At 33.1% G+C, this 12,496-nt stretch overlaps 1 protein-coding gene across 1 annotated transcript in view; it reads right to left on the reverse strand.

The window, feature by feature from the left end:
• LOC148628992 (uncharacterized) overlaps nt 1–11,630 on the reverse strand; it is a 78,433-nt gene extending 66,803 nt beyond the window's left edge. Inside the window, exons 1-6 of the mRNA XM_088542031.1 lie at nt 11,481–11,630; nt 9,982–10,311; nt 8,177–8,346; nt 7,787–7,967; nt 4,718–4,732; nt 2,380–2,481 (exon numbers count right to left, since the gene is read on the reverse strand). Coding sequence (XP_088398157.1) covers nt 2,380–2,481; nt 4,718–4,732; nt 7,787–7,967; nt 8,177–8,346; nt 9,982–10,311; nt 11,481–11,580 — 898 coding nt within the window. The 5' untranslated portion in view covers nt 11,581–11,630. The remainder of the gene's footprint in view (nt 1–2,379; nt 2,482–4,717; nt 4,733–7,786; nt 7,968–8,176; nt 8,347–9,981; nt 10,312–11,480) is intronic.
• Nucleotides 11,631–12,496: the final 866 nt, after the last annotated feature.

Here is a 12,496-nt window from a genome sequence, read left to right on the forward strand (position 1 = left end):
ATGACTTTAATCTTGTAGCAACATAACCCTCTTTCAGAAGCCTATTTGTTAGAGTTCTAGTGCGATACAAAAAGTCTGCGTAGTTTCGACAAGCTCTGGCATAACGTATGAGTTGTGATATGAACACTATTCACAGGTGCTGAAGGGATGTTGCCACAGATGAAAGGAAAGTTGACATTTCTGAATGAAAAGTCATAACGTTTGTCGTAAAGTTTGGTCAATAGTTTTCCTTTACCATCGATTTCTAGGTGTAGGTCAAGATAAGAGGCTGACTTCACAGTGTCTGTAGTATCCTTTATCTCAAGTTCTTTGGGGGTAAATGCGATGTATCAAATCCCCGAAATTAGGATTGTTTAAAGATAATACGTCATCTATATAGCGGAAACTGAGATTAAAGGATGTAGCCAAACGATATTCTATTTTTTTCGGATCAGATCAGCTATAAAGTCAGTCTCATAAGAGTGAAGGAACAGGTCAGCAAGTAAAGGAGCACAATTTGTTATCATTGGAATGCCGACCGTTTGTTGAAAAACACGTCCACCACACTGGACAACTATGTTGTCGATTAAAAATTCCAGCATTTTGTAAACATCTTCCTCTGTATATTTGGAAGATGATTTGGAATTATTTCTTACAAAGTATGAAGAATCTCTACCAAGAACTATATATTAGTATCTAGGTTTACCATCTTTTTTGGAAAAACAACAATGTACAATGTTTTTAAGTCGGGATTTTAACTGTAGCTGAGTATGGGGAATAAAAGTAAACAGTGTTGAAAAATCATAGGTTTCAATGCTATTTTATTCTGATAATAGTCTTGAACTAATTGTCTCCACATTGAATTAATACCACTACGGGAGTAACAAAAGTTGTGGTAGGACCACAGACCCTCTTTGACAGTTGTGAGTATAAAAGTTAAATGTTTTGAAAGAGGTTTGGTGTACATTTTGCAGATCCAGTCATGTAACGTTCTTTATAAGGATTCTTGTGGAGTGTAAGAATCCAGTACATAAACAGTAAATCACAATCATCGTCCTTGGCAGAGAGACCAAAAGAGGATAGCACAGATTTATGATTTTCTACATTCTCATCTTTGGAGAGTGTGGTAGAAGTATATGTCTCTGAAAATAAACACTGGATGTGAAACGTTTTAGGCTTTGTCTGCTGGTACGCCAACATATTTGTCATGTATAGCAGACAATGTTTTGCTACATCGGGGTCTTTGAAAACTGATGTAGCCTTGGCACTCATTGACCTACTTAAAACTTTCATTCGCCATTTCCTTAACTCGTACATCCTCATTTTTCTCTATACACAATACTTTCAGAAACAGAAAGAATCTATCTGATGTCCATAATTGTGAAGTTGCTTTCTTATATGTTTGTTAAGTAATTCTTTCGGAATCTCGAAATTTCCACCATTTTTACTTGGTTTTCGACTTCCATAAGGCAAAAATTCCAGACGTAATTGCATCATTTCCGATCTGTATCCACTACGCCTAACTGTTCCATATGAGAAATAGATAGAAATCTAAAAATGTCGGGTGCTATTTTTTCCCCTTAAAATGATTGTACAAGATTCTCCATTTTTTTAACATTGTGATGTGCAAAATTGATCATGTTTCAAAGTTCCGAACATTCAAGCCTTGCAATGAGATAATCAAAGCTTTTTACAGCATATAATGAAGTTTGAACAGCATATAAAGACGTATAAACAGCATATAAGGAAGAGTGCTGAAGTAGAAAAATACACTGCATATATGAATAAAACCACCGCATATAAAGGTTAATCCATTGCATATAATGATGAGACCCCCCCATATAAAAGTAAATCCCCTGCATATTAAGGTAAAGCCACCGCATATAAAGATAAAACCACAGCATATAAAGGTAAAACCACCACATATAAAGATAAAATCACTACATATAAAGATAGTACAACCGCATATAAATAAGGAAGTACCGAATATAAAGAAAAAAAGCACCACGTATAAATATAATTGATCAGATAAGACAGTTATGGCGTCCCAGACAGTATAGTGTTGTACATGTTGTACATATACCTATTAGCTGGATCTTGATATTCGAGTATTAAATACTAAGCGTTAGCTAAGTATAAGGTACGAATATAAAAGCCAACCCAAGTGTAAATAATTACTACACCATACCTTACATGTATTATTTCTATTTTATATGACAAAATATTATTTCTGCATCTGAATCATTGCCTCATTGACATTAGAAAATCATTCTTATGATCACACAATTATATCATTATTTCCTTTGAAAAAGGAATTTATAGTAAATTGTTTATGCCAGTGTTCTCTTTTATATTATAATAATAAGTGAAAAATATACTTAAAAAACTGTTAATACTTACTGTCTGTCCTAACGACGGAGTAAGGGCTATTAGTCTCCGACTCGTGGTAAGGTGAGACATAAACAGGTTTTAAGTCGCTGTATAGTTCAAGGTTTTCGACACCTGCAAAATATGCTCACAATAAACAGTACCATTGACCCCTAAAATGTAACTTGTGTTAGACGTGTAATACAGTTATAACGAAATCTAATTTAAAAATCTAAACGACATAAAAGAAAAATGCAGTAAAATGAAAGTAACATTACAAACTTGAAATAATGGTATGTGTTATCTTTTAGAGCTGCCAAAATCGACGAGAATTTAAAAAAAAAAGCTAATGAGATAACTAATTTGTTTTATGTCTACTACCTTGCTCCAAGATTGCTGAAAAATTTATTAAAGTTATCGAACTGCGATATAGAATTGAAATCAAGAGAACCAAGGTTATAGCGGAAATAAAAAGAATACCAGACAAATACCAGACATGCAAAACAGACATACACAACAAACAGCATAAAGTAACTAAAATCATATATACAAAGTAACAAAAGCAAATGAGCAACTCGGACTCCACTAAAAACTGGGAGCATTGACCAGGTGAACCGGTAGGGTAAGCTTTTTTTTAGAAACACCCGCCGAGTTGCTCATAAAAAGTCAAGTCCGGGATAGTGGGATAAATGATATTACATAATTTACAGACACTGTGAAGTCAGCCTAATATCTTGACTTACACTTAGAAATCGATGGTAAAGGCACACTGTCTGGTCTTTGTCCCTAGATTACATTCTTTTGATTGCCGCTATAACCATGGTTAACTTGATTACTCTCTCAAGATCTTTTGGGTAGATACGATGTATAAATCCCCAAAATTAGGATTGTTTAAAGATGATACGTCACAGTAGAAACTGAGATTTGTTCCATGTTCCGAAAAACAAAACTATGCAATCCTTATTACGAAATGTTCTTCAATTTAATATAAAATTAGAAGTTAACAAAATTTTAAGGACCGGTAAGCTATACGTTATTTTGATTACCAAACGGCCATTCAATGCGATACATGTAAAGTAATGTTTAGACAGTATATTTTCTTTATCAGTGGATCTTAAAGATAACCTTTGTATAAATGTGTTTAAGTTGATCTCTGTCTAAAAATCAAACAAAAAGGTTTAGCATATGAAGAATAAAAGCACAGAGATTTTTTCCTGGATACATTGTAACGATGCACGAGTTCATGATGACAACCATAAAACGTCTTTAGTAATGACTTCAAACTTATAGCAACATAACTATTTTCCAGAAGCCTTATTGTAAGAAGTCTAGCGTGGTACAAAAATCTACGTTGTTACGGCAAGCTCTGAGAAAACGTATGAGTTGTGATATGAAAACTCCATACGCAAGTGCTGAAGAAATGTTGCCACTGAAGAAAGGAAAGTTGACAATACGGAATGAAAGTCATCACGTTTGTCGTATAGTTTGGTCAATAATTTTCCTTTACCATCGATCTCTAAATATAAGTCAAGATATGAGGCTTACTTCACAGTGTCTGTAGTATCTTTTATCCGAAGTTCTTTGGGGTAGATGCGATGTATATAATCCCCGAAACTGGTATTGTTTAACGATAATACGTCATCTTTATAGATGATTATGAGATAAAAGGATCTAGCCAAACGAAGTTCCTTCCTTTGGATCAGATCAGCTATAAAGTCAGCCTCATAGAAGTGAAGGAATAGGCCAGCAAGTAGAGGAGAACAATTTGTTCTCATTGAAATTCCAACCGTTTTTTTAAAAAAAAAAACAGTCCAACACACTGGCCATAGACAAATATGTTGTCGATAAAAAATTTGTGTTTAATTTCATCGGTGTACATGTATTTGGAAGATAATCAGGAATCTTTTTTTTAACAAACGATGAGTAATCATTACCAAGATTTACATATTCGTATTTAGGTGTACCCCTCTTTTCTTGAGTAACAACCATGTAAAGTGTTTTTGGGTCGGAATTTTGTCTGAATATGGGGAACAGAATATAAAAAGTTGAACAATCATAGGTTTCATTGATACCTATTGAAATCAACGTTAAATTAATACCATTTACGGAGTAACAAGTGTCGTGGTAGGACTGGAGATCTTCTATGACAGCTTTGGGTATAGAAGTTAAAAGTTTGGAAGAGGTTTGGTGATGTATTTTGCAGATCAAGCTTTGTAGCGTTGTTTGTATGGATTCTTGTTGAGTTTAGAAATCCAATACATAGACGGTAGATTGCAACCTTCGTCTTTGGTAGAGAGAACTCTCTTTTTGAGAGTTGCCAAAATCGAAGAAAATATAAAAAAAAAGCTAATGTCTACTAATGTGTTATTACCTTGCTCCAAGGTTGCTGAAAAATATATCAAAAATATCAAATTGGGATATAGAAGAAATACACTACTCATAATCACCATATAATGTTTTCCAAAATACCTTTGTCCCCTGTTCCCAATACAAAACTAAAAACTTGCCATCCTTATTCCGAAATTTCTTCAATTTAATATAAAATGAGAAGTTAATAAAAATTTTAGGACTACTGAGCTATACGTTATCTTTATTATCAAACTTTCATTAATTGCGATACATGTAAACTGTAGTTTAGACAATCTGTTTTGTTTTCTTTATCAGTGGCTTTTAAAGATAACTTTTGTACAAATGTGTTTAAGTTGTTCTCTGTCTAAGAATCAAACAAAAAGGTTTAGCACATGAAGGATAAAAACACGGAGATTTTTTCTTACACAGAATGGTACTTAAATAATGTTTGAACCGAGCTTTGTTCTAGCCAAAGCATCAGCCGATAAGTAGTATGTGTGATATAATGAAGTCTGCGTTAAGTCATTCATAATAATGTAAATACATGTACCATTGAATATACCAGAATATCGAGTAAAATTGATTTTCCAGGAAAGTACATGAAGCATTTGTCATTAATTTTCTCGTCAAGAAAATAACGTTATCATAGTATTCATTTAATCACTTTTTCACTAACATGATGACATTGCTAGCTATTTCATATTCTTGAAATGACTATAGTGCATGGTAAGTTTAATCTCTATTACATATACATGTATATAATAATGAGTCTAAGACAATCAAGTCAAGTCCAAAGTTACCAAAATCATTAAAGTTTATCTTATCATTGTGAAGCATATGGTTTAGACACTAAAAGTATCATGGGCAAATGTTACAAAAAACCCTAACCCTATTCCATAATGTATGCCCACACTATCTTAAGTTTCTATGTGACACAAAAGTAGATACAATCTTAACACTTATTACTTATCAAGTTTCATATCTTTAAAAGTTGTTCAGAAGCGTGACGGACGATCGGAAGGTTAGCCATACCGAGGAGTATATAAAGCCACACTTTAAGGCAAGTAGACAAAGAGTAATCAAGGGAACCAAGATTCTTGCAGAAATAAAAAAAAATGTATTCCAGGGACAAAGACCGGACATGAAAAACACACACACACACACACACACACACACACACACACACACACACACAGAGAAATTAAAATAATCAAAACAATTCATACAAAGTAACAAAAGTAGATGAGCAACTAGCTAGGACTCCACTAAAAACTGGGAGCATGGACCATGTCAACCGGTAGGCTAAACGTCCTCTGTTTTTCTAGAAACCATCGGCGAGTTGCTCCTTAAAAAAAGTTAGGTCTAGGGTATACGAGGTAAAGAGAAAAGGACAACTATGGCACATCGAACAAATCAGTTCTTATGAAACATATGGATACACTGTAACGATGCACGAGTTTGTGATTTCGACAATAAAACTTCTATAGTAATAACTTCAATCTTGCAGCAACACAACCCTTTTGCAGAAGCCTAATTGTAAGAGACTAGCGCGGTACAAAAAGTCGTTGTTACGGCAAGCTTTGACAAAACGTATGAGTTGTGATATGAAAACTCCATACACAGGTGCTGAAGAAATGTTGCCACTGAAGAAAGGAAAGTTGACAATACGGAATGAAAGTCATCACGTTTGTCGTATAGTTTGGTCAACAATTTTCCTTTACCATCGATCTCTAAGTGTAAGTCAAGGCGTGAGGCTTACTTCACAGTGTCTATGATATCCTTTATAGCGTTCTTTGGGGTAGATGCGATGTATATAATCCCCGAAACTAGGATTGTTCAACGATAATACGTCATCTATATAGATGATTATGAGATAAAAGGATATCGCCAGACGATGTTCCTTCCTTTGGATTATATCAGCTATAAAGTCAACCTCATAGAAGTGAAAGAATTGGCCAGCAAGTAGAGGAGAATAATTTGTTCCCATTGAAATTCCGACCGTTTTTTTAAAAACACGTCCAACACACTGGCCATGGACAAATATGTTGTCGATAAAAAATTCAGGTGTTATGTAAAATATTTCATAGGTGTATTTGGAAGATAATTAGGAATCGTTGTTTACAAAGTATGAGGAATTTCTACCAAGAACTACATATTTGTATTTAGATGTATCCCGTCTTTTCTTGAGTAACAACTAAGTAAAATGGTTTTGAGTCGGCATTTTGTCTGAATATGGGGAATAGAATATAAAGAGTTGAAAAATCAATTTTATTGCTACCTATTGTCTCGAGAATATCTTTCGAGTTTTTGTAGGATCAGCAATAAAGTCAGCCTCATAGATGTGAAGGAAAGGCCAGCAAGTAGAGAACAATCTGTTCCCATTGAAAAAGAGGATAACAAAGATTTTTTTGATTTTCTGTATCTCTTCTTTGGAGAGTGTTGTAGCAGTATAAGTTATTATTGCTATTATTTTCCGTCTGTATTTGGCATGTATAGTAGACGATGTTTTTGCCACAATGGGGTCTTTGAAAACTGATGCAGCATTGACATTAATTGACCAACGTAAAACTTTCATATCTTTCAAAATTAAAGACGTAACATCCTCTATCAACCCTGACAGTAAATCAATTTCATCCATTTCCTTACATACTCCTCCACGGTATCCATAAAAACTTTCAAAGTTATAATTCCAAATTATGGGGAGTGGTTCACGTTTCTTGGGACCTTTAGAAAGGACCTTACGGAAAGATTCGTTTTAGTTGATGTTTAAATCTCCGTGAACGGAAGTACAATATTTGAATGGAGATTTTTGTAAAAACAGTCGGGTGGTTTAGCCTTAAAGTCCTTGATGACAAACTTTGCATTTGTGAAACTTTTTATAAGGAGTAATTGTCTTACTTTAAGCAGACTATCAAGGTAGACAGCTGGGAAACTTTGCAATCGGCTGTGGCCTTGTGGAGTATGTACAAACATAGGCTTTTATTACACATGAACGCTAAATATCTTGCATTTGATAAAGCCTGTGAAATGTTTCATTCGTTATATTGAGTTTGAGTTTTGGGTGTGCTGTATCTATCTTTAATGCACTTACTTGGTATTTTTATAATGTATCTATATGGTTGGTAGTAGCAAAATGTGAGACCAAGATGAGTATTTGTCATCAAAGGTTTATGTAAAGTTCCTGAAAATGATGCAATTCTTTTCGGTAAATATATAGTTTCCTCATGGACAGTCATATCTGTCATTCGCGGGCACGGCTGGAATCTCGATCCCTTCATAACAAAAGAGTAAATAATATAAAACGGCTGAATGAATAAGCACTTAATTACATAAAGAATAATTTTGTAAAAACACATCATATCTTCAATCTTGTAGAAGATTCTAACGATTTTTTCATTATTTTTATTTACAATACCTTAAATACAAAATAACATTAACATGTACAGAGTTTATTCAAGGAAATGAAAATGTATTCACTTACTTTGATTAGAACAAATGGGAAGTCATTTGGCAGTGTGTCCAAAGACATAATTCTATCATCATCTTGACAGCAAAAAGGAACAAAAATGTATCCAGTATTGTTAACACCATTCATGAAACCTCTTGCCTCGACATTCTGTCCTTTGATTGTCATGGTACTCTCTTTAAACCCTTTCATTAATAGATATGTTATTTATGTTATTTTTAAATAGAACATGCATTTTCAATTGCCAGTTTTAGTGACAAATTTTGAAATTCATTGGCTGAGAGGACCTGCGTGCAATCATTACCAACTCTCCCCTTATTAACAACATGATGATGCTCAGGTAATTTATACTAGCCAAACGACTTACATTTAAAGAGAAATCAAGGAAAAATATAAAACATGTAGTCCAAACGATGAGTAAAACCGGTTTAAAGGCTAGTCAAACCTCCCGCTACCACACTGGCTACAATTGTTCCGATGGAATTATGTTTATATTGGTACACAATAGTCAAAATGGGTAAAACAGTAGTCAACTCAGCGTTAGACTAGACGACTTATGTTGTAGATATAACATCTGTTTTTATATTTCTGTTGTTACAGAAAATCGTAGATTATTTAAGAATGGTTATATTTTTTATATAGTAGTTTATTTTCAAGTGTGCTCCACGGGCATTGAAGTTATTTCAAATAGACCGAAAGATATAAAAGTTATTGCTTATGATTTAATTTTAGTATCAAATTCGACGTGTAATCATTAAATTAGGTTGATGACGTCATAGTCACATTATAAAATTTGGTCTATGAGATGATGGACACAATTTTTTAGAAATCAGAAAAGAGTGTTGCTTCTTAAATTTAATTAAAACTTGATAACGATACCTGAATTAATTAAAGGAGCGGATATGGTGAATTTTATTGTTTCCCTGGCAAAAAAAGTTGAGGTGACAAGTTCACGATGGCGTTTTTTTTAAATATAAATAATCGGAACAGGCTCTAATCAACTATGAAAGGTAAACCATATATGCTAGAAAAGCTGTTGCAATGCTGCATATTTCGCATCTAATACTAAGGTGACACCTTTATTGGTGTTTTTTTGGTCTGTTAGCGGAAAAAATATTTTTGGTTGTACTCTAGTACAACGAAGTGATGAAAGTTGTTTTGTTGTTATTAAAGGGTATATGGGATTAAAGAGGGATTTAAATTTCTTTCATGGCATATAAGTGTACGGATTAGAAAGGTTTTCAGACATTTCAAAACAATTACTACCAAGTTACAACAAAACCTGATGTAATGTATACTTATATCAGAAAATGAGAAAAAAATAACCTAAGTGGTAATAACACAGATGAACGTAATCATTCACAAACTATACGAACGTGCTTTTCGATATGAAGAGACGGTGTTCATTTTTTTCGGTTATTTCCTTTTTGTTTTAAAAATTTATTAATAATAACATGTAAATGTTCTGCCAGAGATAAGATGTAACTATACTTGGTGAAAATTTCAACATCCCTCGGTATACGACAAGTTTTTTTGTGTAGCGCCTACATATTCACAGTGGACATGGTTTATCTTCGATAGGCCGTTTTTGTACGATGATTCTTGTTTCTTTTGGCGACGATGTTGTACATTTTATATCAAACCATCATGTTTTCGATATCACATTGATGGGGGTGAGGATAGCGCATTACAAAAGATTTTGGGAAAAAAAAACATTTGTATACAGTAAGCGAATAAAGTACCCCCTGTAGGTATTTTGAACTTTATTATTACTTTGAATTTTATAATACCAAATATGTGTGATTTTAAACATTTTATACCTTTGGGACATTGATTCTCTGTTCCAAACAAACAGTAGTTCCCAGCTGGCCAGGACGAGTTTTGGTTTGCATCGTTTCTGCCACAAAAGTTAAACTGGAATGATCTAGAAGAATATGGACCTAATATATTTAAAGAGCTTGTGTGGTTGCACATAACTGAAGCATTATTACAATCACATAGATAAATAACGCCAGAAGTTGTCCAGTAAATTTCATCAGTCAGAAGACTAAGGTTGATGTAATGTATTCTCCAACCCGTCTCGGGACAACCATACATACTTGCAGGAAGTGCATATTTTCCTTGGGGCCACGCAGATCGTGCTTGTATGTCTAATATGAAAAAAAAAAAAAAAACAATAAGGGAATTTAAAAAAAAACAACAACAAAAAAACATCTATAAATGACACATCCAAGACTGTCATCAAAAACTATATGCAAAACAAGTAATTAATTAGACGAAATAAAAATAAATATACCATAAGTATGTCTTACTTTTGTATGTTGTGTATTAAGTTGTATGTTTTGTATTTGTATCTAATAGCAGGATGTACAATTTCTGCTATGTAATTGATATAATAGATTCTTTACCACCTTGGCTTCCTGACTTGGAAGGAAGAAGTCAGGTATAAATTGCGGATTTCAGGTGGTAAACCTTATTTAGTTTGTTATTTGATTCTGGTCAGTCTTTGTATTTTTTGTACTTACCTGTAAATATTTAAGCTCAGATTATTCCGGAAACCGTAGTGAGTGGATTTTTAATTTTGTTTTTCACAATTTACCGTGATTGGGTGATTAATATAAGGTATATGTGATTGAAATATTAATCAAGGAAACCAAGATTCTAGCGGAAATCAGAGAATGCAATCCAGGGACGACAGGGAAAACAGAAATACAAAACAAAGAACGAAAAATAACCAAAAATATTTAAAAAAAAATATATAAAAAATAAATGAGCAACTCGGACTGGGACATGGACCAGGTACACCGGTTTAATGCATGTTTGTATATGTTTTTTTTTTACATGTGTACAATACAGCCATTTCACGTTAACATGTTGCTCAAAAACGCAAACTTTTTTGAGGTTGATAATATTCTTTTTAGCATATATTTGAAAGACTTGAATTTGTTACAAAAATATTAAGATTTTTTTTTACTTTTTAAATTTAAATACTTCTAAAAACTTTTTTAACATAACAAAGTTTGAGAATGACACTTTTGTTTAAAACGATGTTGACCCTAATTTAAGACTAAGTGTATAAATTATTTCTTTAAGCAACAAAGAGAGGAAAACTATGAAACTTTCTCTCATTGTACCATTCACAATTCATCATAGCTGTATTACAATGTACATGATTTGAATCTTTACCAAATCCAGGTACTGTATTTTCGATGGAAGTCTGGTTTTCATATGTTTGTTGATAAATTGATAGCCTAGTATAATATAATGATTTAAAAAAAATCTGAATAAAATAAATCACAGCAATTTTGAATTTCGATACCTGTTTCAGGATCCATGGGAATACTGAAAGCGTTTAAGGAAACTGAAAATATCCCAAAACACAGCAATATGATAAGCATCCACATATGAGATATTAACATCTTAGTCAAACAGATGTATGGATTATTTTCCTGAAAAACAAAGAACAAAAAAAAAAAACAAAAACAAAAACAAAAACAAAAACAAAAACACAAACACAAAAACGGCGAATGAATTAAGTTATCCAATAAGTATATCCGATAAGTAAGAGTCACAAACATACAGCATTACAACTTAAATTAGATGCGTTGTAATTCAATAGTATTAACATATCTTATTTTAAAAAGATATTTAAAAATGAACAGAATAACCTCAGGATAAGTACAGTAGTTTTTTAAAAAAAAAATAAAGGGCGAAAGAGTAATCGGGGAAACCACGATTCTAGCGGAAATCAAAAGAATGCCACCCAGTGACAAAAGTAAATGAGCAAGTTGGACTCCACTAAAAACTGGAAGCATAGATCAAATACATCGGTGTAGGTAAGTGTACTTTGCATTCCTAGAAACACCTTCAATTTGGCCGAAAACGCTGTTTTAGGACTTACTGACTAAACGTATGCATAAACCACATTGAAAGCCCTGGATGTAGTTTCGTATCATAAATTTGTCTCAAATATGAAGGATCGACAATGATGTCTTATATAGTGTGATTGACAGAGTGGATATGAATTTATTGTTTTTAATTTATACGTTCTACTTTTTATTTTATCATAATTATCATAGGAAACATCTCAAAGGTATTTTTCACAAATGAAGCATTTCAAAGTGCTAACACATCATTACGCATCTTTTAAGGAAGGATTGTGAGAGGGTATTCGGGAGGAACCAAGGGCTCATTTCAATATTAATTTCCTTATTCGCTATTTAGGTTGCCCAGAGTTGGGAACATTCACAATTGACTCGGGAGGGGTCGGATATTTCATTTCAACATTAATTTTCTTTTTCAACATTCATTTCCGTATTCGCCACTTATGGCACA

Source organism: Perna viridis, chromosome 1 (assembly GCF_037379345.1).
Source record: "Perna viridis isolate PV_CMFRI_1.1 ecotype Kerala chromosome 1, ASM3737934v1, whole genome shotgun sequence".
Lineage (NCBI taxonomy): Eukaryota > Metazoa > Mollusca > Bivalvia > Mytilida > Mytilidae > Perna > Perna viridis.